The sequence below is a fragment of the Lynx rufus genome, unplaced genomic scaffold (assembly GCF_022079265.1).
Source record: "Lynx rufus isolate CCGP_SWC_20201006 ecotype Redwood Valley unplaced genomic scaffold, mLynRuf1.p SCAF_8, whole genome shotgun sequence".
In the NCBI taxonomy this organism is placed as follows: Eukaryota; Metazoa; Chordata; class Mammalia; order Carnivora; family Felidae; genus Lynx; species Lynx rufus.
Window position 1 is genome coordinate 82,548,610 of NW_025814896.1, and position 25,462 is coordinate 82,574,071.

The following is a 25,462-nucleotide window of genomic DNA, read 5'->3' on the forward strand; positions in this document are numbered from 1 at the left end:
GCGTCTGACTCTTAATTTCGGCTCAGGTCATGAATTCATGGTTCTCAGGATTGAGCCCTGCGTGGGGCTCTGCTCTGACAGCATGGAACCTGCTTGGGATATTCTCTCTCTCTTACTCTCTCTTTCTCTTTCTCTCTCTTTCTCTTTCTCTCTCTTTCTCTTTCTCTCTCTTTTTCTCTCTTTCTCTCTCTTTCTCTCTTTCTCTCTCTCTCTCTCTCTCTTTCTCTTTCTCTTTCTCTCTCTTTCTCACAAAATAAACTTAAAAAGAAAAAGATTGCATCTATAAATTGCTTTAGTTAGCATGTACCCTATCTTTTTTTAAGTTTATTTTGAGAGAGCGTGAGAGAGAACGAGCAGGAGAGTGTCAGAAAAGAGAGGTGGGAAGAGAGAATCCCAAGCAGGCTCTGCACTGTCAGCTCGGAGCGCAGCACAGGGCTCAAACTCAGGAACCGTGAGATCATGATCTGAGCCCAAACCAAGAGTCAGACGCTTAACCAGCTAAGCCACCCATGTGCCCCAGCATATACCCTATTACACGAAAAGAGGAGAGATTGTCCTGAAAACTTGTTTTTAGAAATTCACAGATTCTTAGAAAAAAAAGGGGGGGTGGTGGATTTTACAGATTCTAGCCTTACAAAGCTGTCTTAGCAGTTTTGATATTTTTCCCCCCAGTAAAGGGAGACTTTTGTGTAGTCTGGTTGATAAATATTCAAGAGTTTATCAAGTGTTATTTTAAAATGTGTTAAAACTTTTTTTGGCAGGCCATTAACCTGGATGATTACCCATTATTAGTAGTGTTTGGTAGAGTATTGATGCAGACTGCTGATTTTTTTTTCCTTCTTTATTTCTACCTCCATCCTCAGTGCCTTCCTTTCTTACTCAAAAAGTGTGTTAGATTTTTAACACACGTAGTGGAACATGTAAGATGTTTTCCCCTCTGGAATGGCTGTTTCTCTACTATGCCAGTTCAAGGAACTAAGTATGAAAGCTCCCATCCTCTAGTGGTGATAGGCTCAAATACTAAACATACACTGAAGCATGTAGACCCCATCACATTAGATGATGTGTTTTAGGTGTGCAAAATGGTTCGATGCTAATCTAGCTGCATTTCAGGGACGAGAGAAGCAGAGAACTTCTATGCTGCTCCATCATCTTGGCCCCTCCAAGAGTGCCACTCTCTAGATGATGTGTTTTAGAATTCTCACTTCTCCAAGCACCACCATGGTGTAATGGGTACAAAGGATGTCCTTTTCTGTTTCAGTGTCTGAAACGTCACAAAAGTGTTGGATTCTTAGGGCCTGCATACTATATACTGTTGTGCTTGCCTCTTCCCCACCCCTGGCATTCCAAATTGCTTATGCTTTTGTATAACAGTGATAACTAGGCATTTTAAAACAAATCTGATTTAAAATACAAGGTCTTGCTTCAAAAGTTTGGATTCCAAAGGTACTATTGTAAAACATTTTCCACTACAGTGCTATAAAATTTTCTCTAAACAAAATTTAACAGTAGTTCCTTTTTGTCTTTAGCACTTTCCAAATGACTTGGGTTTTTACTTTGTGCTACATTGATTTTTCTCATGAAGTTTGAGTTGACTTCTCCCCCTCCCCATTAATGGCTAATATGCCTTTTTCAGGGTATGTTAGAACCCACCAAGGAACCATTGAAACCACTATCTGCTGCAGAAAAAATCGCTTCCATTGGTCAGACAAACACCATGTCACCAGAAATGAACACATGTACATCTGACCAATTTCAGGTAAAAATATCTGTGTATTGATACATTTATGCATGTATACACACATACGTCCAGAGTGTTTCCCTTAAGTATAAATTTTAGTTTAAAATATGTAAAAATTTTGACTTCATGATGGACATGATTTTGATTACTTATTAACATCCCTTGGAATACAATTAACAAACTATCTTTAATTTTTAAAAAAGGCACACTTGAGCACTAGCTGGTTATGTGTAAGTCCTTTAAACCTATCTAGGCCCTAGTTTCTTTACCTATAAAATGAAGACTTTGTGAAGCAGGCATCTCTAAAAACCCCTACAGCTTGAACATTGTATGATCATAATTACTGACATACCAATCTGGTAAGTGCTGATCTTCAAAAAAATTGGGAAATGGTACATTGACACCGACTCTTCAAATCTGCTATTGTGTGTTTTCCCCGAAACCTGCAAATTTTATTAAGTAATAAAATTGTTGATTGCATCAAAAACTGTTGTTTTGAGAGCTTGAATAAAAGTTATTTAAGTTGAAAATAATGTGGCCTTTTACAAAACATTCCGGATTCAGAAGAAAAGAAAGCAGTCTTTCTTATCCTTTACCTCCTTGGCATCATTAAGCACAAATTTTTTTCAGTCTAATATAGTTAATAGCAGAGCCTTCCCCCTCACTTTTTTATCTGTGGAAAAATTTGCTTACTCCTCCCACATCGTTAGAAACTGACTGAGTGCTGGTTAAACATTTTTTTTTTTTAGAAGATTAATATTTAAGTGAACATTACCATTTGTAAAACATTCTTGCCGTGTTATTTTTTTTTTTTTTACCTTAAATATCATCTTTAGTTATATCTAACACAAAAGTGTGTATTTGGACAGCTTTTCCCAAAGTGTGTGTTCTTTGAACACTAACCCCCAGAGATGCTCTACTAAAGAAGGGTTCCAGGGGGAAGTAAGTTTGGAAAATTTTTCATATATACCCAATAACCACCCTTGAAGATTCTCAACACACATATTAAGGTCTCTGGAGTATCCTGCAGTAAATAACCCTATTTAATTTTAATTATTTCTTAAATTTACTTGGCCACAGGGACAAAGGGAAAAGGAGTCATAACACCCATTGAACTAGAATTTTGAAGAATATACTTTAGAAAACAGTAACATAAAGCAAAGTCCTACCCTTTCAGCTGTGTTTCAAGGAACATCTGATATTATGGCTGTGTACCACTGTGGTTTATACTTAGCATAGCTTAAACATCCCTTTGAAGCCACTTCATTACTAGCACTGAAATAGTGGGCAAGGAGGCCTGAAACATAAAATGCCTGGCCTTATTGATGGTTGGCAACAGGCAAAGTGGTTCGGGCAAATTTGTCTCCGTAGGTAGAATCTGTCCTTAGTTCTCTTCCTTTAATTGTCCTTACATTGTTCTCTGGCTCTTAGCTTCCTTCTCAGGCCTGCCCTACATAAGCAGATCCCAAAATTACTTCTCCCATAGCACATTCCCACTTCTGCCTTAAGGCAACATTTTTATTCCTACAGTGTGAGGTATTAGGAAACTAACTTGAACTACCTGGTTCAGACTACCTGGCACATTTACTGAAAATGAAGCCATTCTTGCTTGAGGCCACTTGTTGCTCGTTTTGCCTGCTGCCTCCTCCTCCTCTTCTCCATCCAACCACTTCTCTCTGTTGCACCCCATAAACTATTGCTTATTTTATCAGAGTTAGCTGTCACTTGTCATTTTTGCCCCTAGTTGGTTTAGTTGATCTTACATATTATATTCTAGTCACCCCTCATACTTACCATCTTTCTTGTAGAATTCAATTATAAATGACTATAAGTCTTAGATGACCTAATAAAAAACATGTATGTTAATTTAATGGAACTTTTAATGGAAACTAAAGTGTATTAATTTAATGGAGGTTAATCAGGGCTCCATGATAGGTGTTTAGCTGCTGCTGTGTCTATGCATATGCATACACCCATATATATACTTATAATCCAAGGACTGCTGTCCCCCTTTCTAGTCAAATATAGAAGTTCTCAGCAGCATTTAAGCACATCTAACTTCTTTGCTAGAAGATGGAACTTGGTCTCTTGCTAATTATGTAAAAAAAACTCTCTTTAATCACATGCTTTTATTCAGTTTAGTGCATACATCTCTTTATTTAAAAAATACACAAATATTAAGTACCTTTTTTGGGGTTTGTGATCCTCATTAGCTTAAGTTTTTAGGCTTTTTGGGAGCCAGTGAAAATATTTCCCAATCGAAGTTGTTCACATTTCTTTTTTTTTTTTTTTAATGCTTATTTTTGAGAGAGAGAGTGAACGGGTGAGGGGCAGAGAGAGATGGAGACACAATCTGAAGCAGGCTGTAGGCTCTGAGCTGTCAGCACAGAGCCCAATGTGGGGCTCAGACCCACGAACCACGAGATCATGACCTGAGCTGAAGTCAGATGCTTAACCGACTGAGCCACCCAGTTGCCCCTCAAATTTATTTCTGAATCAACTTAAGCCTTTGTAGGCCTTCATTCTACATGAAGCATGTCAGCATACAGACACTCAAACTGAAGACTTCATCCACGTATCAGAAGGCACCTCAGCACACCTTCTTCACTAAATTGTATGATCTTTGCTTGGCTCCATACTCCTGAATATTTTAAATATTTTAGAAACATCTAAAGTACATTGTAAGATTCTCTTTATGTAAAGCAATATTTCTTACCACTATTCTCTGGCAGGCAGTGTGTGTATTATTTTTACTTTACGTTTTGGCCATGCTGTAATACTGTTACATCTTTCCACTAGTGATGATATCCGGAGGAAACAGCCATAGCCTTTAGTACTAGAAGTTCAACAAAATGTGTCAGGAAAGATCTGTTTAATACCTTTTTTTTTTTTTTTTTTGGTCAACTATACACCATACCTTCCTTTTATGTTTTTTTATTGGCATCACTAACAGTGACTTCCAAACTTACCATCATTGTATAATTCTCATTACGACTGCCTGCTTTCTGATCTGGCTCAATCTGGGTACCCATTGGATTTTTATCGTTTCTTCCAAATTAGTTTATACCATTGCATCTCTTGTTTAGGAGGTTAATGACTTATTTAACAACTGTTCCTGGTGTTTTTTTCTAGGATACTTTCACCTGAAAAAAACAGCTTGTGGGCAAAAGGCAATAATGATACTTTTGTTGTTTTGGGTTTTTTTTAAATCTTTATTCAGTGAATGTCCAGGTCACATCATTCATGGTGCCATTACTGATTCCCCTATTACTTAGCAAGATCAGTACATTAACCACACTTTATCCACTGCTGAATTGAGTCAGCTCTCTGGCTAGCAGTTATCTAGCTAGTCACTACTAGAAAATTTCCTCTTAGGCTTCTGGATGTGGCTATTTCATTTGTGAATCAGAATTTTATTTTTTTAATTTTTTTTAAGTTTATTTTTTGAGAGAGAGCACAAACAGGGGAGGGGCAGAGAGAGAAGGAAAGAGAATCCCAAGCAGGCTGTGCACTGTCAGCACAGAGCCCAATATGGGGCTTGAACTCATGAACTGCGAGATCAAGAGTCAGACGCTTAACTGACTGAGCCATCCAGGTGCACTGTGAATCAGAATTTTAAAGTTAGAAGAAAGAAAAAAAAAAATTGTGTAGCACTGTGCTCTTTTTACATTAAGAGAATATATTTGGAAAGGCTAAATGATGTACCCAAAATCATACATCAGTGGTACAGCTGGGACTAGAACCCAAGTCTCTGGTTTCTAGTTCCCATTGTTTTTTTTTTGGCTGGGGGGGGGGGGGTGGCGGGGGGTTGCTCTTTTTTTCTTAATCGGTATTCTTTGTCTTTATTAACAAATGACATCCATCTACATAGAAAATCCCAATGAATTTACAAAAACAGTAATACCAATAAGTGAATTTAGCAAAATTTCAGGCTGTAAGATCAATATATAGAAATGAACTATATTTCTATATATACTAAAAACAAGTGATTAGGAACAGAAATAAAAAAACATACTATTACCAAAGCAACAAAACCATGAAATAAGGATAAATCTAAAGGTACTTAATTTTTTTTGTGTAATTTGAAGTTTTTACTTAAGTTCCATTTAGTTAACATATAATGTTTTTGCTCTTTTTACTATTACCTTTTCTTCCTTAGTGCTTAGTCTCTACAGTAATCATACCTCATTGCTTAAGTTTGTTTTAAAATGCTTCATTCAGTGCTTTCTCTTTAAGAAGTCTTCCTTGGCAATGCCATTAGTTAGCTTATAATTGCCAATGTGTCCTGTTTTACTTCTGTCTTATTTCCACTAAATGTTGAGCCATGTTTTAGCACCTCATTGTTATAATATTGGCTGTGTCTTCAAAATGACCTATATCTGGATGAGAATCTAAAATGCCTAGCAAATCATTGAAATATTTCTAAGCAACCGGTTACTTGACATCATTTAGATAAAACATGTTAATGAAAGAGCTTTGCTCCATTTAACCAGAAATTTTGTTATTGCATAAACTTGAGTATTGTCCATCCAGTCACTATTCAATAGGACTAAAGGTTTCAATGATCTCTAAGTAAAATAATAGTTGAATCTGTTGGAATACTTACAGCTTTTTGATGGTTTCTGAGATCAGCTAAAGATCTTTTCTAAGTGTTTATCACTCTTGCAGGTAGGTTATAAACTAGATTTTCACCAGCATTATTTTATTTGAAAGAATTAAAGATTCACAAGAAGTTGCAAAGATAGTATAGAGGAGATGCTTTGTACCCTTCACCAGTTTCTCTCCCTAATTACAGCTTACTAATTATAGTATAATATCAAAACCAGGAATATGACTTGATTTCAATGTGTGTGTATAGTTCTATGCCATTTTATCACATGGATAGATACGTGTAACCACCACTGCAATCAAGATATAGAACTCTTCTATCACCATAAAGAATTCTTTTAATAGCCCTCCCCACCCCCAACTATCCCTAACCCCTGGCAACTACTAATATTAGCATTTTGCTTTGTTTATACCTCCCTCCTAAATCTCCAGACCTGCTTTAGGGAAGACTAAATGCTTATAGTAACATGCTTATCATTGGTATCCCAATTATCAAGGCAATTGTATTATAATATCATGGAATTAGACTTTCAAAAATAACCAATTCATGCTCCTTTCCTACAGGGAACAAGTCTTTACACAGAAAAAAAAAAAAATGAGTATAAAGTTGTAATAATATCTACCTTACAATAAAGCATAGTGGTAAGCACTACCAAAAAAAGAGACAGCAACATGTTGGTAGTAAGAGTCTTCTAGAACACAGGTTATTTCAGTAACTGTTGTCAATACCACCCCAAAAATAAAAGAAGAAAGAAAACTAAGAATCCCAATTTTTCCTTAAGACTATTCTTAAAGCAATGATCATTTTTAAAATATTTTGTACCACCTTCCATCTCACATGTACTATTTGCTCAATTTATGTGTTTGACAATTAACAAAATCTCAAAACCTAGAATATGCAAACGAGCTCTGAGTATACTTTTAAGTACATTATTTTTAAAATTAAATTCTGATACTGATTATAAGTGATTTCTAAGTTAGAGAAGTTGATTTAATTTTTTTTATTTTAAATGTAGTTCCTATTTACTGGCCCATAATTTTCTTTGTAGTTTGGGCAATTGTAAAGAACCAGAGCTCTTGGACTCTAAACTTTCTCATTTTATATATAAAGAGACCAGTTAAATTAAACCATACGTGATCATACAACTAGTTAATTAGCAGTTGCTCGGTCTTGGATAACGCAGATCTCCTCCTTTTCAGTATGGTACCTTCTCTATTGCTTTAGACCATCTACTGAGAAATTTTAAGTGGCCAGTCATTTAATATTAAGTAGATCACTCCAGTGAAAAAAGTCAGTGATTTTTTTTTAATATTTGTATTATAATCTAGCCAGTAGTTTTCAACCGTAACTTGAGAATAGATTGAAATCTTGACATAGAATCAGTCCGTAAGTATGTTTGAAAATATAAAAGTAATTCCATTTCTCAGTTTTTCTTAATATCAATAAGCTGTACTGTTTGTCAGTTTTTCAATTTCAGTTTGTGTTCATATTTTTAGATAATCTTCCGAAACTGTAAATTATCCCAGTTTTGTCTTTAGGTACTTCATTGCCTAATGATCTTGCTATAATAGTTTTTTGTTTTGTTTTAAGGATTCTTTACGTTGCTACAGCCTGTACTGATTAATTTTGATTTTTTGGTTTTCAACTCTAGGAGTCTCTACCACCCGTCCAGTTTGACTGGAGTAGCAGTGGCCTTACTAACCCTTTAGATGGTACGTCTCTCCGTAGAGCCTCTAGCACCAGAGCTAGAGTTAAGAAAGCTACAAAGTTCAGACAAACTTCTCTCTGCTGATTTCCTTTTTTGTTTGAACATAACTTCTTATTCTTATCTTTGGAAATTCAGGCTTTCTTTCTGAATAGTAATTGCTCAAAAAAAAAAAAAAACAGCTATTACTATTATTAACAGTATTAATGTCCAAATTCAGGTAGCAGTAGAGGTAAAATTTTGATTTCTTTATCTTACGTAAAAAGCTTCTTTATTTTTTACAATATCTAAGTAGTTTAAATGATATTTTAGGTAGGACCAGTTCACTTGAAATCTGTTTCTGTAGTTTTAATTTGTGGAATTTTCTTGGATGCAAAGTCTTGTGGCTAGAGGCTGCTTAAAAAAAGCACAAAGCACAATTATATAACCAAAAACAATGTGCAAATAGATCCATATTTATTGACTCAAAGTAGTTTTCAGATTTAATAATATTTTATAGAGCACTTATTATGCAAATGGAAAATGAATGATTTTCATGATCTTTTTCTAAAATTTATCTCAATGTACTAGTAGGTAGTTGTAGAAATAATTGGTTTCTCTCATGGCTTTAAGAGAAAATCCTAAAAAAGGAATAACTTATTCTAGTAATGTGGGTCTTTCAAATGTTACTTTTCCAGTGTGTTGACACCACAAATTTTAATTGGATCTTAAGATACAATTACCCTTATTCCTTACACTTCATAAGTTATTTGAGCCATTGTCTAATACACCTGTCGCTGTATCAGCTTTACCTTAGACTGGGGGTCCTAGGACATGGAAAGCATCCAATTGAATACAGTGCTGAAGGAAAGCCTGGATGCACCTTTTGCTGTTGTCTGGTGTCTTATTCAGTCAAATCATCATGCTTTTTATTAACAAACAACTTCTTTAAAAATGTATACTATTTCTGATTACTGTTTCAGAGTTAAAGGGGAACAGTACAGCTTGAGGTTGCACATCAGGGTAGGGCAGTTATGACATTCCTTCTTAATTTTAATTTAGACCAAGTTAATGTATTGGTGTGTGTCCTGAAACTGACAACTTTGTCACTTTTTAAAAATCATTAATTAGAAACCAACATTACTAACAAGGAAGATTGATTTGGGCATGTACAGTGACTTAATGTTGGGTTGAGATTAAAGTATTGTTTCCCTTTAACGGGTACACTTTCCCCTTGGTCTTTCTGGTATGGCTTCGAGTTTTGATTGAAAGAACTGAACTCCTAACTAAAACCTGACTAAGTGTTAAATTATTTACTTTGTACATGAGAAAATGTACATTGGATTAAACTGTTACTTTAGAAATGTCCTTAGTAATGAAAAACTAATACTGTACACATTGTTTTAATGTTGATTTTAAAATGTGTAATGACTACTAATTATAACCTGCATGTTCAAGTGTGTGTCTTACCCCTTTTTACACATAACCCCTCCTCCCTTGGCTTACCTTCTGTGTGGCTGCCCACCAACACGGTCACTGAATTTCAAGCTAGTGGAGGTTCCACTCTTCTGAACCTTGATTTCTTTGGGCCCGTGGATGACAGTAGCTCTAGCAGCAGCACCACAATCCCAGGTCAGCAGAGTGTTCAAACCACAATTCTAGTTTAATTACTAAAAAGCATGACCACACCACGTGACTTTCCTATAAACAAGGAAACAAGTAGATTGTATTCTCTCTAATATCTTTCTGATACTTTTCTTTTATCTGTCTATTGTTATTTCCTAGTATCTGATTATAACAACTGACTTCTGTGAAATGTGTCTTAAAGAAAGCTTTCTAAGTGTAATATTCAGAGCTGAAAGTAATTTCTAGGAATAAAATGGCCCTAATGTCCTTAGTTAAGAGCGGGGTTTGTGGGGGTTTTTTTTCCTGTAAATGGAAAATGTGATATTTTATATGCTTATTTTTACAAGCATATTCTATAAAGCCATTTGAGAAAATACAGGTTTAGAGATATAAGAATATTTTAGTATACAAAGATGACTTTACGTTGTAGTGCCTGTGATAATAGAACCTTTACAAGTTCTAGCATTCAGTTAGTTGTTTATTACTGCTAAGTGTATAATTAGATTCCAAAATGTTAGTCTAGCACTTAGTTATATATAGGTCCCACATAGAACTATTCTGTAGTTTTCATGTAGCTCTTACATAGAAAGTATTCTGTTAGTTTTCCATGAAGAAAAAAATGTTACAGAAGCTAATAGTAGAAAAAAAATTGCTATGAGATATTAAAAGCTAGAAATTAAAACTTACTGGAGTGCCTGTTAAATTAATGTTCAGCCCTGCGAAGTTCAGTTTATTGACCAAAGGACTAATGTACTTTGTCATTTTCTAACTGAATAAAAGATTAAAATATAATGGCATTTTTATGTTTACATTTTATTCAATATAATTTTAATGAGTCCCTGTCATCCCGCCTTGTGATCTGGTAATCATGCCCATTGATCACCAGACAGCTGTTGGGGTGCTATATAGATGCTGATGCCCAGAATGCATAGCGAGGATCCCTCTCCATCCCCACTAGCAGTCAGTTACACAGCCAGCCTGTTGCCTGAGAATTTGCTGGTTTTGTTCTATTCCACTTGAATATAGCACCCTCTTCCAGCAGTTTAGGAGCCATGATGGGAAATGGGGGAGACCATACAAGTCAGATAAGGGTGAGCCTGGAAGCCAGAACATCCTTCTCCAAAATCTGGTTATGGAAAACTGATCATACTGTAAGGAAGTTCTAAGGCCATTTGGTAGAATGACTGGATTTCTCAAACCTAAGCCCCTGGTTATCATTTTCGTTATTTCTGAGATTTTGTAAGCATATGAAAAACCAATCTGTGTCTGGTTTTGACTTCCAAATGATATTTTACTGTTTACTCAAGTTACTTCTAAATACATTTGAGCTATCAAATGACCTGGGTGAGCCTAATTAGCTGTTTTTAATACTTAATTGGGGGAAGAAAAGACAACCAAAAACTTGTGTATCAGTTTCCTCATTACTGTGTTCCTAAGAATGAAATACCAAGCTCCCATTTTTAATTTGCTCTCAGATTTGTTTTGTCATGAACCATACTGTAATTTACATGAGGTCGCTATTTTTGGACACCTAAAACCTGGTTTAAACTTAATTCTTCATTACATTTCAAACTCAGTTGAAAACCATCCATAACACAAATAATCTCACCATATAAAGAAGTACAGAAATCACCTGATAACCAGGCTCAGTATACACAACTTTGAGAAGAGCAAGTGGTTTCAGAAGCTTAGAGTTGTAATAGAAGTGAAATTAGCATGCTCAAATGCGGTCCTTGTTACTTTGGAACCTTTTAAATAATTTTGTTCCATATTTTCATTAGTATGCTCTAGCTGCTGTGTAAACTTGATTACTATAAATTTGCTTTGGCTTCTTTTTATTGCTATTGGGTTTTGTTAAAACTTACCATCAAGCTACAGGTATCAGCACCTTTCTCAGTATTCCATTTCACCACTTGCTTGCACTTTTTCTGACTTGTTTCTGGGAAAGTCATTTTGTCTTACTTAGCTTGCGATTATTTAATTATTTTGTGTGTGAGAATTAGGAGGTTGGCATAGAACTTGGTTGGCTAGCTTTATAGTTATTTATACTATGCCTCATTAAGGTTCTGTAAAGTAAAAAAAACAAAAAAACAAGCAAACTCTTCCATTAAAAAAATTACTCCAATTTTTAGTGTAGAATAGTTATCTTGTTTTTGAAAAATACATAGTCCTGGTACTTTTCCCTTTTTTTTTTTTTTTTTTGTGATGGTCATTGTTTTGAGCTGGGGCGGTGGGTGTTGTCTCTCTCTCTCTCTCTCTCTCTCTTTTTTATTTCCCACTTTATTCTTTGACAGCCAAATGTCCAGTATTTTATAAACCCAACCAAATTTTTACTACCACTTTCCTGTTGCCAGTCGAAATGCAGTTGTTTACTCTGCATTATATATTAGACATCAGCTTAAATTTTTGGTTACTTGGAATCCAACCTTTCACAGTGGAGGAAGGAGGTACTTTGGGTTCATTTGGTCCCTTACAGGCATCTACAATTATTTAGATTTTAATTGAAACGTACATACTTCTAGAAATACTAATAAAAGGCCTTGTTAAGTATATTTTGAAACTGTACCTTAATGAAATATTAAGAACTTGGGAGAGTCAACAAACATTTTCTATAGCCTTCCTCCCTTGTTGGACATGATAACTGTGGAAGCTGCTTTTGCTTGTTTGATTTCTGTAAACATCTGAGATCTGTTTTTACATCTGCTACTCATCTGCAAAGGTGGTTAATAGAAGGCAGTTCCTGATTTTTTTTTCTTACCCTTAAAATATCTTAAAAGGAGGAAACTTATAACATCAGTATTTATATTTATATGTAACTTTATCTGCTAATCTTCAGAACTTTTTAGGAATAATAAGTAAAAATTGATGAAACTGTAAGATATTCTTCCTTACAATCTGCTTTTCTCTTACTCTGAAACTACTAAACTTTTTATCTCCAGTAACTTGCTGGTACCAAAGAGAGTATAGGATTAATAGGTTTTTTATTTGAGTCTTTATTATCCAACATTCAGCCTGAATCAAAAATATCTAATTGTTCTTTTCAGTGTTTTTATAGTCATTGTTATTTAATATAAATCTGTATTCAAGGGAAATATAAAAATATATGTGCATATTTTAGTGAAGTCAGATGGAGAATTTTTATAGACTTTTATAATCTCTCTGACCTCATCTTTATTTTGAATTATTTAAACAAGATCAGATATGAGACCATAGAAATATAATTAACCCTTGAGACAGTTTTCATTTTGTTTAAAAGTTGTGCTTTTATTATATTTTTCTGGGAATATTTAACCCTCCTTCTTACCTGAAGAAAAAACAATGTGGTATATAATTTATCATTAGTAATAATTTGATGCTTTGAGTAATGCTTTATGTCCTCATGGTCAGAATATATTTAACTGAGTCATTTACCATATTTGAGACTTCCTGTTAGCTTCCAAATCTTTTGGTGAGGAGTAAAGTAATGGAGAAAAGATGGTTGGAGAGGGAGAGGGAAGTTCCAAAATGAGGTTAATCAGTACATTTGAACATTGAAATGTCATGTAACAAACGTGAACTCTATGAAACATGGATAACTTTTATCGCTAACTAATCTAAAATTGAGGGAGTTTTCCATAGCAGACAGAAATTTTAGAAATAATTGCGTGATAGCCACTACCTAAATGTTAGATTAAGGCTAAAGTACTTTCCTACTTCATAAAAACTCTGAAACATGGAATCTCTAATGTAAAAAATAAATTCAATACTACAGTAGTCTAAAGATGTGCTATGCTTGGAAAAGACTCAGATGTTTACAGAATAATTGCCTTTTGCATCTTGGACTGTAGCTAATTGAGTAACCTATTGCAGCTTGCCATCACTGACTATCATTTTATACTATAAGGTGTGGATCCAGAGTTGTATGAGTTAACAACTTCTAAGCTGGAAATCTCCACCTCAAGCCTCAAAGTGACTGATGCATTTGCAAGACTCATGTCCACAGTAGAGAAGACAAGCACATCTACCAGGTAAACAGCTAGGGTTCATTACACCCTATTTTGAATTCCGTGTTTAACAAAACTGCCTAAATGGGAAAGCGAATAAGTTGACAGTATTTCAATATTAAATGTGTATTAAAATTCGTGTTGTATTTATAAAAATCAATAGATGCCTAATTCCAGAAAACAGTTATCAAACTATGTTTAATATGAACTTTATTAGAGCAGAGCTATTTCATAAGAGGCTGGAAAGGGCTGACAGATATGTTTTTCTCTTTTTTACTCCACCCTCCAAACTTCAGAGAGGAGAATTCTGATTAAGTATTGAGACCATAAGCCATTGTAGAAACAGTCCCTCTTTCTCTTCATAACCATTGAGATGATCGTCTGTGGGAACCCACTTTCACACTCCCAGAGTCATGTAGGTTCATCTTTTGAGTCCTGGCTTAAGATGGAGTAGGCGATGCTACTATTTTATTTTCTTCGTTTTTGCTGATATGCAGCACCTCTGATTTGGGATGTGAAGGCTTGCTTTGCCAGGCTTTCTGGGAGGCCAGGGGTGTGGCCTTTAGAAAAGCAGTTCTCTCTCCATGTCGGAACCAGATAGAAGGATTGTCACTTGGGCCTTGTGTTTAGGATTCAGGAAACCTTTAGGTTTACACAATTTAGCGCTGGAATAATAAGCCATTGCTTTGACATGTGAGCCATAAGAATAGGCCAGTTCCTAATAAGAAGTAGTCATTGCGAACCAGGAAATCACTACTGCAAGAGCAAATTCTGGTTGATAGGCGTACTGACTCTGCTGTCCCAAATCCATTCTTCATCAGCATCTTCAAGTGGAAATCTTTATCTGTTAGCTGCCCACTTTGGCAGAAGTATTATAGCCCTTAGTCCTAAATAAAAACATTCCTCTTGTCAGGTTCAGATTTATCTTTTGAATCAGTTCTTCTATAGAAAAGCATCCATTTAAAAAAGCCTTTTTGGGGGGTTCTTGGGTGGCTCAGTCTGTTAAGCATCTGACTCTTGATTTCAGCTCAGGTCATGATCTAAAGGTCATGAGATTGAGCCTTGCATCAGGCTCCCCACCCAGCATGGAGATTCTGTCTGTCTCCTCTCTACTGCTTACTCTAAAAAAAAAAAAAAATATATATATATATATATATATATACACACACACACACACATATATATGTATATACACCCATATATATATGTGTGTGTGTGTGTATATATCTCCTTTTTTTCTTGTGAATAATAAATGCTTACCTGTCTTAAAACTTTGGCTTGAGTTTATCACATTGCCTTTCAAACTGTATTTTGTGCTTAAATATCCATTCATTCAATAGATATTTTATATTACTGATATTTATAATTATATAAGAGCATTATTATAATTGTGGATACCCTTAGCTTTTCCCTAAAATAAACTTAACAGCATGCACGCACACTTCCTTTCATCCACAGATTTTCTCTATTCTCATTGTTCCTATTTCTTTGTAGTAATGCCCCCTGACACTGTTAAAGCCTCCTGTTAAGTAAACCTACTTGTAAATGAAGCCTCTCTGGATTCTTTTTGCTTACTTTCTAATTTTTTCTTTTCTCAAAGCATATTTACAAGTCAAAATTCTTCTCATACAAATCTCGTCCATTATTTCTTCTATATATGTTAGCCAAATGCTACCTTTGACTTAAAAAAAAAACTACTGATGCTTTTATTGTTTGGGCTTTCCCCTGCTTATTTTTAGGACAGTCTTTTCTAAGGACAGTCCTGTTTCCTTACCTTTTTTTCTCTGCAATCTCACTGAATGAACTATAGTAGAGTCCCAGGGATCAGAATTCTGTCTTCGTGCCATTAGGAGGAGCTCTAAACCACATTTTTAACTTGCTTGCTCTTCTTTTTAACTCACCCTTGAAACATCCCTTGTACACCAGGGAACTTTTTTAACTCTTATTACTTTTAAGAAGTTATTTTCATTATTTCCCTTATTCTGTACCATTATGGAATGAACTAAAACTATTGTGTGTATCCTAAGGTTAGTGTTGTAACATTGAGAGCATTGAATTGCTCTCTAGTATCTATCCAGCTTCATGTTTAATACACAACAAATTGAGGGGTGCCTGGGTGGCTCAGTCAGTTAAGCATCCAATTTTGGCTCAGGTCATGATTTTGTGGTTCATAGGTTCGAGTCCCGTCCCCCCCCCCCCCCCCACCGCCCCGTCTGTGCTAACAGCTCAGAGCCTGGAGCCTGCTTCAGATTCTATGTCTCCCTCTCTCTCTGCCCCTTCCCCGCTTGCTGTCTGTCTGTCAAAAATAAATAAACATTAAAAAAAAATTTCAACAACAAATTGAGAAAAAAATGAGTTGCCAGCTTTGTATTCCTCAACTTTGAGGATTTAGTTATTTGAAAATGGTAGGAAATGCAAATATTGACAAGTCTTACAATTAGAAGGTAATCCTATAAGATGTCCTCATGAATGATTCCCAGTTGTACAGGGAAAAGAAAAGGGGATGGCAGGTATCATTTCAGAAAATTTCGGAGTCTTTGTTGTTTTACGTTTTGTTTTTCTTTTTGTTTTTGAATAAAATAAACTACAGGAAGTAAAGCTCAGCAAAACCTTCTTGGCTATTGACAGTACACAGAAGATAGAGTGACTATAAGGCACGAGAGGGTTAAGAGGCTGTGGTACATGTAGAGGAATTTGATGTGTAACAAACAGCATTCTCTTTTTTAAGTGGTTTTGCATATGTAAGAAAAAAATGACTTTTCACTTTTTAAAGAAATACGAGTTCTTAGTTTTAAAACAGTTCCATCTTCTTGTTCACCTTTTCTAGTATAGAGAAAAATTTCTTCCTTATCTGAATCAGTGGGTGGCCACCTAGTTAGTAGCCACAGACCTCTAACTCAGGTTTATAGAAGCCAAACTAGTTGCCAAAAGGGGTACATACATCTTTTTTCTTTTTAATCTTTTAATTGAGATAGCCACATACCATAAAATCCATTGGTTTTTAGTGTGTTCACAGCATTGCACAACCGTTGCCACTAATTCCAGAACATATTTTTCACCCCAGAGAGAAACTCCATGCTCATTAGCAGTTACTCCCTATCTGCCACTTTTCCCAGCCCCTGACATCCACTAATCTGCCTTCTGTCTCCAGGAATTTGCCTATTCTGATTCTTTCGTATAAATGGACTCCTATAGTATGTGACATTTTGTATCTGGTTGCTTTCATTGAACATGTTTTCAAGTTCAGCCATGCTGTTGTGTGTATCAGTACTTTTCATTCCTTTTTATAGCTGCATAATATTCCTTTGATTACACCACATTTTCTTTATCCATTAATCAATTGATAGATACTTGGGCTGTTTCACATTTCAACTATTCTGAGTAATGCTGCTGTGAGCATTCATGTCCAAGTTCTAGTGTGGACAGATGTTTTCAATTTTCTTGGGAGTGGAACTGCCGAGTCATATGTTTAACTTTTTGAGGAACTGCCGAACTATCTTCCGTAGTAGTGGCACCATCTTACATTCCTTCCGGTAATATACAAGAATTCTAGTTTTGCTGCATTCTCACTGACTTTGTGATGATAGCTATCCCAGAAACCATTGCCTACTTCAAGGTCCGAAAGATTTATACCTAGGGTTTTTTCTGAGTTTTGTACCTTCAACTCTTAACATTTGGGCCTTCGATTCATTTTGATTTAATATTTGAATGTGGTGTGAGATAGGAGTCCAGCTTTATTCTTTTAGATGTGGATAGCCCATATTGATGAAAAGACTGTTTTTCACCCTATTGATGGTCTTGGCACCCTTGTTGAGTTTGTTTCTAGACTCTCAGTTGCATTCCACTGACAAAAGGATAAATCTTAGCTAAAGAATATAAATCAAAATTAGGTCACTGCTTTTGGACTTGAAAAATGTTCGTGATACAACTTTTATTTTCAAATTCTCAAGCATTTTCTTCCTATATGCTAAAAAAAAAAACTAGATCACATCAATGCACATTGAGTACAGATGAATACACAGACTATGAACTCTGTAAACTTTGTTCAATTTCCTGTTGCCTCCGAGGAGTGCCTCTGAAGTAAGGCTATTGGTAAAAAGCCTGGAGTCATCTTTACCAACCATTTCTTGTGTGGAAGCTTCTACTTTGCTTTCCTTTCCCACTCCCCAACTGCACTCCACAAAGGAGAAAGTCCGTTTAGGTATAATTTTATCTGTTCCTGTTTTTGACAACCATTTATCGTTACAGCAGCAGTAAGGTAGATTATATAGAAAGTTAGAAAATGCATACAAAAAGTTAAAACTTAGTTTCACATTCTTACCACTCAGGTCGGTATAACTCCTTCTTTCAGATAGTGTATTCTTGCAGATAATTTTCTATGGAAACATATACGTATGTGTGGTGTTTTAACCAAAAGTAAGGTTTTGTAGTCCATACTGAATTGAACTTACCCTTGCAGTCTGTGGTCTCCATCTGTCCACTTCATATTTTTATTCCATATGATACCAAGGCTATATTCAGATATCCCCTCAATTGAATATTGGTTTTAACAAAGCAGAGAATGATTGTACCTGGCCATTATGGCTCCCAAATCTCCTTTAATATGGTTTATCTACCACCATGCCTTTTGTTTTCAGTTTTAACACTAGCTTATTAAAAAGATCAGTCTAGGTGTCCTGTAGAATGTCTCAACTTCTGGATTTTATCTGTTGGCTTCCTTCGAGTAGTATTTAATATCTTTCTCTATTCCCCTTATTTCCTGTAAGCTTTAGAAATTATATCCACAAATTATTATATTATACTATATAAACTCAGGTAAAGCGTTTGACTGGTAAACGGCACAGGTGTTGAACCACATCAGAAGATGCGTAATATCTAGTTGACTCCATCATTAGTGATGCTAAGATTGAGTGTTGGTGAGAGGCTGGCCTTTTCCATTATGCACTTCCAGTCTTTCACTTTGAGACTAAAAATAACTATCCGGGGGGTGGGGTGCACCTGGGTGCTCAGTCAGTTGAGCGTCCAACTCTTGATTTCAGTTCAGATCATGATCTTGCAGTTGTGGGATCGAGCCCCATGTCAGGCTCTGCACTGGGTGTAGAGCCTGCTTGGGATTCTCTCTCTCCCTCTCTCTGCCACTCCCACTCACACACACACTCTCAAAATAAATTAACATTTAAAAAAAATGAACTATCTGGTTTTTCTTCACCAGATACCCACCTAAGAATTTTGCTGTCGTTTAAATGCAATTAAAAATGTAGATTTGGGGGCACCTGGGTGGTTCAGTCAGTTAAGCATCAGATTTTGGCTCATGTCATGATCTCACCATCGGTGAGTTCAAGCCCCACATTGGGCTCTGTGCTGACAGCTCAGAGCCTGGAACCCACTTCGTGCTGTGTCTCCCTCCCTCTCAGCACCTCTCCCGCTCATACTCTTTCTCTCCTTCAAAAATAGACATTTTTTAAAAGTGTAGATTTTAATCAGAAAATACCAGATTGCTATTCCATTCTTCTGAGAAACCCTAGAACTGAGTATTGGTTGATCTGATGGTTTCAGTGTGCCTGAAGCTCGACCCCCTATTGAAGAACTTTGGTCCTAAAATTCTGATGTTTGATTTTTCAGTCATTCTATTAAGTCTTTTAATTTCAGCCTGATTTCAAAAGTGATTAACAGAAAAGTCTAGGTATGAAATAAAGGCCTATGTCTATCTTTCTGGTCTTGCTTCATCTCCTGACTTCTGTTCCCCATCCCAAAGAACATATTTAGGTGGAAGAAATAACTTGTGTCACACCTAATATAGTACCAACTATCCTTTACCATAAAAGAAAATTGGGCTTTTTAGAGTCAACAATTTAAAAATAAACTTTGGCCTAAAATTAATATCTGTATGACTACAACTATTCTTTCAATATATTTAATGTCCTGGAAAAAATAAAGGTTGGCTTACAATCATGTGCTCAATTTGAGCCACGTTTGAGGCTCACTTGATATTTCTGCACCTCACCAGCTGGGAGGCCCCGGGTCAAAAAGAGTTCTTCCTGTGTTAGGCACTAACCCTCTCACCTCTAGTAGCAGGGGTCAGTGTAATAAAATGTCCTCCATCTACAGAACCCATAGGATTTGGGGATTCCCCCTCTCCCCAAGTATGTCCTGCCATTCTCCACGTCTGTGGAGTATGTCCATTGTCCACGTCCACAGCTGGCTCCCGTGCTGCTTTGGGACCTGCTCTGTCTGTCCCGGTGGGGCCGAAACTGGGTGTTTTTGAGGTGAAGGCTTTCTCTCCTGGAATTCCCCATGGGGGATTAAGAAAGCCTGAGGTTAAAATGACTTACAAGGTCTTGTGCCAGACATACTTTGTTTTATGTTTGAAGTAATTTTGGTAGTTTCGCAGGGGGTCAGGGGGAAATCCAGTTGGGTGAAGTTTTATTAGGGCTCTGGCATTATATTTCAGCTTAGTAACATTTTAAAAGGGTGCCTGGGCAGTAGATGCTTCCAGCCTTAAGCAAATCTGTGGGCCGTGCGTAGGTCCGTGTGAATATCTACAGGGACGTGCCTGGCTGCAATGGGCATACATAAGAAGGACGTACGTCTTTGTGAGCGACTCAGCAGCTGGCGGAGGAAGCACACAGCACAAAGCTGTTAGGAAGTTCGGGACCTGATAGAGGAAGTCCCCACAGATCGCTGTCTGCCTTGGGAGTGGATTTTCTCCCATTTGACCTACAGCAAAGTCACATCAACACACTTCTCTGTTTTCATTTGTCAATAGGAAACCGAAAAGAGAAGAGCACCTAAGTGAAGAAGCCATCAAGGTGATCGCTAGCCTTCCTGACTTAACATTCATGCATGCCAAGGTGTTGATGTTCCCAGCCACGTTAACACCTTCCACAAGGTCCCAAGAGAAAGCAGACTGATAACCGATGTGAATTGGACACTTTCAATTGCTTTTCCTTTCCTCCAGCCCTTCCCTACCATCAAAAGCATACCTGCTCTAATTAAAAAAAAAAAAAAAAAAGTTCAGCTGATTTGTTGGTAAGCCGCACTAGAAAGGTATACATAGTAATGTATATTTATTTACATACTGAAGTCCTAAATTTATATTAGAAAAAATGTAAATAATCGGGGGTGAACATTTTTGAAGATTTATTCTTTTTGTGTTGCTGGGGTGTATACATTTATGTCTTTGTGAAATACACTGGTGGTGTCCTTCTTACAAAACTTTTGAAATAAAAAAAAATTAAAAACTCAAATCTCCACTGTCTGTGAAATCCCCTTCAGGCTTTTCAGATTGCATTGAATGTTCTATTAATTTTTCATATCATATGTTGAATTACTTTTGCTGTCATAAATAAGCTCCAAAGTCTCCATTTAATTTTTTTTTTTTTTTTTTTTCAATTTTACGTGTGGTGGGTTTGTTTCAGATCTGGCTTTTGTTAACATTTTTGTGCTTTTTTTTTTTTTTACTCTTTTCAGTCTGGCATATTGCTATTTGACCTTTTGCGAGGTACTTAATTGATTGCTGTTTTGTTGTAGGGTATGGATCATTGTCAGAACTTGATTGGAGGGGTTTAAAGAGATTGTGTCTGTTTTAAATCAGTTTGGTTTGGAGAAGGACCAAATTATATGAATGTCTTAAAATGAAATTTACTTGTTTTAATGATTTTTTTTTGTTTTATCGTACCACTATTTTTTGAGGATTTTGCACAGTGTAAAATGACATAATCATAGATTGCTATGGTTTAGGCTGTATATACAGTAAAAACTATGGGTTTTAAATGTTTGGGGAAATTCCTATGGAAAAAAGAAAGACATGTAGAGGAACCTCTGACAAGGTGAATGTGCATGCCCAGGTCTTTTGAGATTTCAGTGTGTAAATTTCCTTTTAGCTTACACAAAAATAAAATAATTTAAAAGAAATTTAGCATTGTGTTTTTGTACTTTGGTATCTGAGGGAAAATGTAATGAGTTTGGATATGAAATTTTATTCCATCTTAATGTATTTCAATCCAGAGGAAATCATTTGGTAGGGCTTCCGCTTTTTGAAACCAGAAGGAATTAGAATCTGGCCCACAGGAACTGGGTCATACTAAGCTGAGCTGTTTTTATGTAGAACATGAGATCATAAAAGAAATTCCCATGATTCACTATAATATATCTTCAACAGAATTGGCAAGGTTAAATAAGGATTTATAGGGAATTTTTTTCTTTTCTAGGAAATACACGCTTGATGATGATGTGAGCAGAAAATTCCTAAAACGTTATTTTTAAATACTGTTATTAGATATTGCTCCCACAGAGTCACATGACATATTTCATTAGAAACAGGCAGGCAGCCCGACCCCAATTGTACCTCGTGTGCTGTAGGAATGTTCCGTGGGACCCTGTGCCCCTCCCTCGATGACAGACTTGGGTGCTGCCAGTTTATCACAAAGGCTGTCGGAACCGTCGGTGAGTATGACGGAAGTGTGGCCTGGGGTAGCTGTGCCTATCCAGTCCATCTCCCACCATGCATCCAACCTTGGGGTTTCTTTGTGTTTTGTTTTTTGTCTGTCTTTTCAGAGAAGGCTTTGTTTCAGAATAGGCACAAGTCTTTTGCCCGGTGGCCCTTCTGAATGGAAGGGTAACAATATTCCTCAGCAGAACTTCGTATGTGTCAGTGATTGAAGCCTAAAGGGCCGCTTCTACAGTACATTGCAACTACCCTGTACTGGCAACCTTCACCAACGTTAAGTTCACGGCCCATTTATTAGCTGCGCCACTGTGAGAGTCAGTCGACTTGTCTTAGCCTTCATTTAAAAATGGGAATGATAGGGGCGCCTGGGTGCCTCGGTCGAGTGTTCAAGTTCAGCTCAGGTCATGATCTCACCGTTTGTGGGTTCGAGCCCTGTGTCGGGCTTTGGCTGACAGCCTAGAGCCTGCTTGGGATTCTCTGTCTCCCTCTCTTTCTGCCCTTCTCCTCCTCATGCTCTGTCTCAAAAATGAAAAAAAATTTTTAAAAATGTGTTTTTTTTAATAGGAATTATACTACCTTCCTGTGGGGTTGTTGTATTAAATAGTAAACAAAATGTGTCACATGAGGATAGAATCAGTAAGTGAATGTAGAGTTAGCAAAACCCATGATGGCTAGAGTCCCCATAGATTCAAGAAGCAATCACAGGAGAAAGGATCATGGAAAATAACAAGTTATTGCATTATTTAGAAAAAAGGGGCAGGGGCCCCTGGGTGGCCCAGTCGGTTGGGCGTCTGACTTCAGCTCAGGTCATGATCTCGCAGTTAGGTTCGTGAGTTCGAGCCCTGCATTGGGCTCTGTGCTGACAGCTCAGAGCCTGGAGCTTGCTTCGGATTCTGTGTCTTCTCTCTCTGCCCCTCCTCGGCTCATCCTCTGTCTCTCCCAAAAATAAATCTTAAAAAAAAAAAAGAGTCAAGGGTCGCCTGGGTGGCTCAGTCAGTTAGGCATCCTTTTTCAGCTCAGGTTATGATCTCAGTTTGTGAGTTCAAGCCCTGCTTCAGGCTGTCTGCTGTCAGCGTGAAGCCCGCTTTGGATCTTCTATCCCCCCCTGTCTCTGTCCCTCCCCTGCTTGTGCACAGCATGCTCTTTCTCTCAAAAATAAACACTTAAAACAGAAATAGAAATGGTCACGTGAACCTTCCTCATGAAAGTGACTCTGCTTTAATGACACAGAATGGATATTTCATCTTAGAACCAGTTGTTGGTAAACCAGTTTTCCCTTTTGTTTGTCCCATTGGCCTTCGATGCTTAAATCACAACAGGCACATCCGTACTGGATTATCATAGGTTAAAGTCTCGCCTTGAGGACCAGAAGTACTTGCACCAAACCAGGACTTAAGTTGCGCCAGAAGGCAGCAGCGGTGGCCGGTGCGGGAAGAGCCCAAAGCGTCTCTACGGGTCTCAGCTAAGGGAGGGCTCGTTGGCTGCAAACGGCAGCTGACCATCAGTCTTTCTCAAAGTTAAGCAGGAGAACCCTGCAGAGTTGGGGAGAAGAAACCAAGGAGGCAGACCCCCTAAAAGCCAAATCACACAGAGTAGAGACTGATTTAACAATCAGCTTTGCGTTCTCAACACCTTAAAGCCAGCTCAACTCCTCCCCTAGCATCTCGTTTCACTTGATGACCAAATGCAAGTAGCCATACATAAGCTCCCATTTAATCCGAGCCAGAGTGGGAAGTATAGGAGGAATGTCCCTAAACTGAGTCATGTCACTACTATTTTTGTGAGTCATTCTTTTATATAGAAACTTGTTCTTCCCTCCACATGATTATCGTGTTCTTTATTTAGATCTTGTCATCTTTTCCTTCCCTCATGTTTCTTGAATCAGGATTAGGCTTGGCTGTGAGTAGCAAAAACCCAAAATACTGCATTTCATGTAATAAGATTCATACTTCTGTCACATCTGAACTTATCTGAAATTGGAACGTGTCATACCGTTGGAAGGGGTGTCCATTTCTTTGGCAGTGGTTTCTTTTCATGATCTACAAAATAATGCTGTCTTACAATCAATGACAAGAGTTGATGAAAAATGGTAATGGTGGCTTAAACAATAGAAGTTTCTTTCTCTTGCCTGTAAAACACAAGGAAAGCTGTCGGGGGCTGGTGAAGAGACTTCATAAGATCATCAGAGACTTAAGCTCTCAACTGTGTTGTTGTTTCACCATTTCCGACATCATTCCAATGGTGTCTACCTTATGGTCCAAGGTGACTATTGATGGTACGGGCACTATGCCTACGTTCCAGCCATCGATAAAGGAAGAGTGAAGAGGGGCATCCTCCCTCTCGTTAAGAACCCTTTCCGTGATGTACACAAGATAGTTCTAATTACAGTACTATCTTTAGGGCAGAACCTAGTTGCTGCACCATATCTAGCTACAAAAGAGAGTGGGAAATACCTTTATTTTGGGCAGCCATCTAAATGGGGTTCTGGACGTAAGAAGGAGAGAACAGATACTGTGGGACAACTGGAAGCCTGGGCCTTATTTTTCACTTCCCATTTCATTGAGCTAAAGTACTACCTAGAGAAACGAATCCTAGGGTATTGTCTCGGGCTGCAGCAATGTGTCGGACTGGATCTGTTTTTCTAAGAGGCAAGGAAATCTACAGAGGACAGCACAGGTGTACTGGGACCTTGGGAGGAACAAATGCTAAGACAAATCATGGATGGCAGTAGGGAGCCGCCTGCAGAGGTAGAAGGGATTAGGCCAGGAGTTGTGTGTTCTAAATACAGTTCTCCACTAATCAGCTGTAAGATCTTGGATAAATCCCTTTTCTAAGACTCAGGTACTTCTTGCATAAAATGAGGGATTGGAGTCTACAGACGTGAAAAGTAAGGTAGGAAGAAACCGTAGAGAATGATAGAATTTTAGGGCTGGAAGATCAGCCAGTCTAGCCCCTGTAAACCACTCCCAGGAGCCCCGCAGCGCCCCAGGAGGGCTAGCCTCTGTGGTGACAGGGATGTCCATTAGTAGCTCATCGGACCTATGTACTGAGGGCAGGGGGGAGGTGTTGCAGAAGATTTCACAAGTTGAAAAAGCCAAGGATGATTCAATTCTCTGAGCTGGGGGTGGCCAGTCCGGCCTTTGCCGGAAGATGTGCAAGGACCTCAAGTGAGCTCAATCTCACAGGACAGCCCTCGAACACGCTTGCTTTGACGGCCAGCACTGACTGTTAAGACTTCTACTGAGCGAAAACCTAAGTCCCCATAGCCTCCCGTGGTTGTGTTCCTGACTGTAAGTCAGAGTCAGCCTGACCTCCAGGGCGTTATGTTGCAGTATCCACTGTTTCAGTCTAACCCTTTGGCCTGGCCCAC

The 25,462-nt window shown here is 37.4% G+C and overlaps 1 protein-coding gene across 4 annotated transcripts in view; it reads left to right on the plus strand.

Moving 5' to 3' along the window:
- Window positions 1-21,557, plus strand: part of AFTPH (aftiphilin) — a 67,612-nt gene extending 46,055 nt beyond the window's left edge. For 3 of the 4 annotated variants that reach the window (XM_047069286.1, XM_047069288.1, XM_047069287.1), the window contains 4 exons: window positions 1,637-1,759; window positions 8,002-8,062; window positions 13,544-13,667; window positions 20,410-21,557. In XM_047069286.1, coding sequence (XP_046925242.1) covers window positions 1,637-1,759; window positions 8,002-8,062; window positions 13,544-13,667; window positions 20,410-20,554 — 453 coding nt within the window. In that variant the 3' untranslated portion in view covers window positions 20,555-21,557. Of the gene's footprint in view, window positions 1-1,636; window positions 1,760-8,001; window positions 8,063-9,582; window positions 9,667-13,543; window positions 13,668-20,409 lie in introns of all 4 variants that reach the window. The other variant, XM_047069289.1, reaches the window with a different exon arrangement.
- Window positions 21,558-25,462: the final 3,905 nt, after the last annotated feature.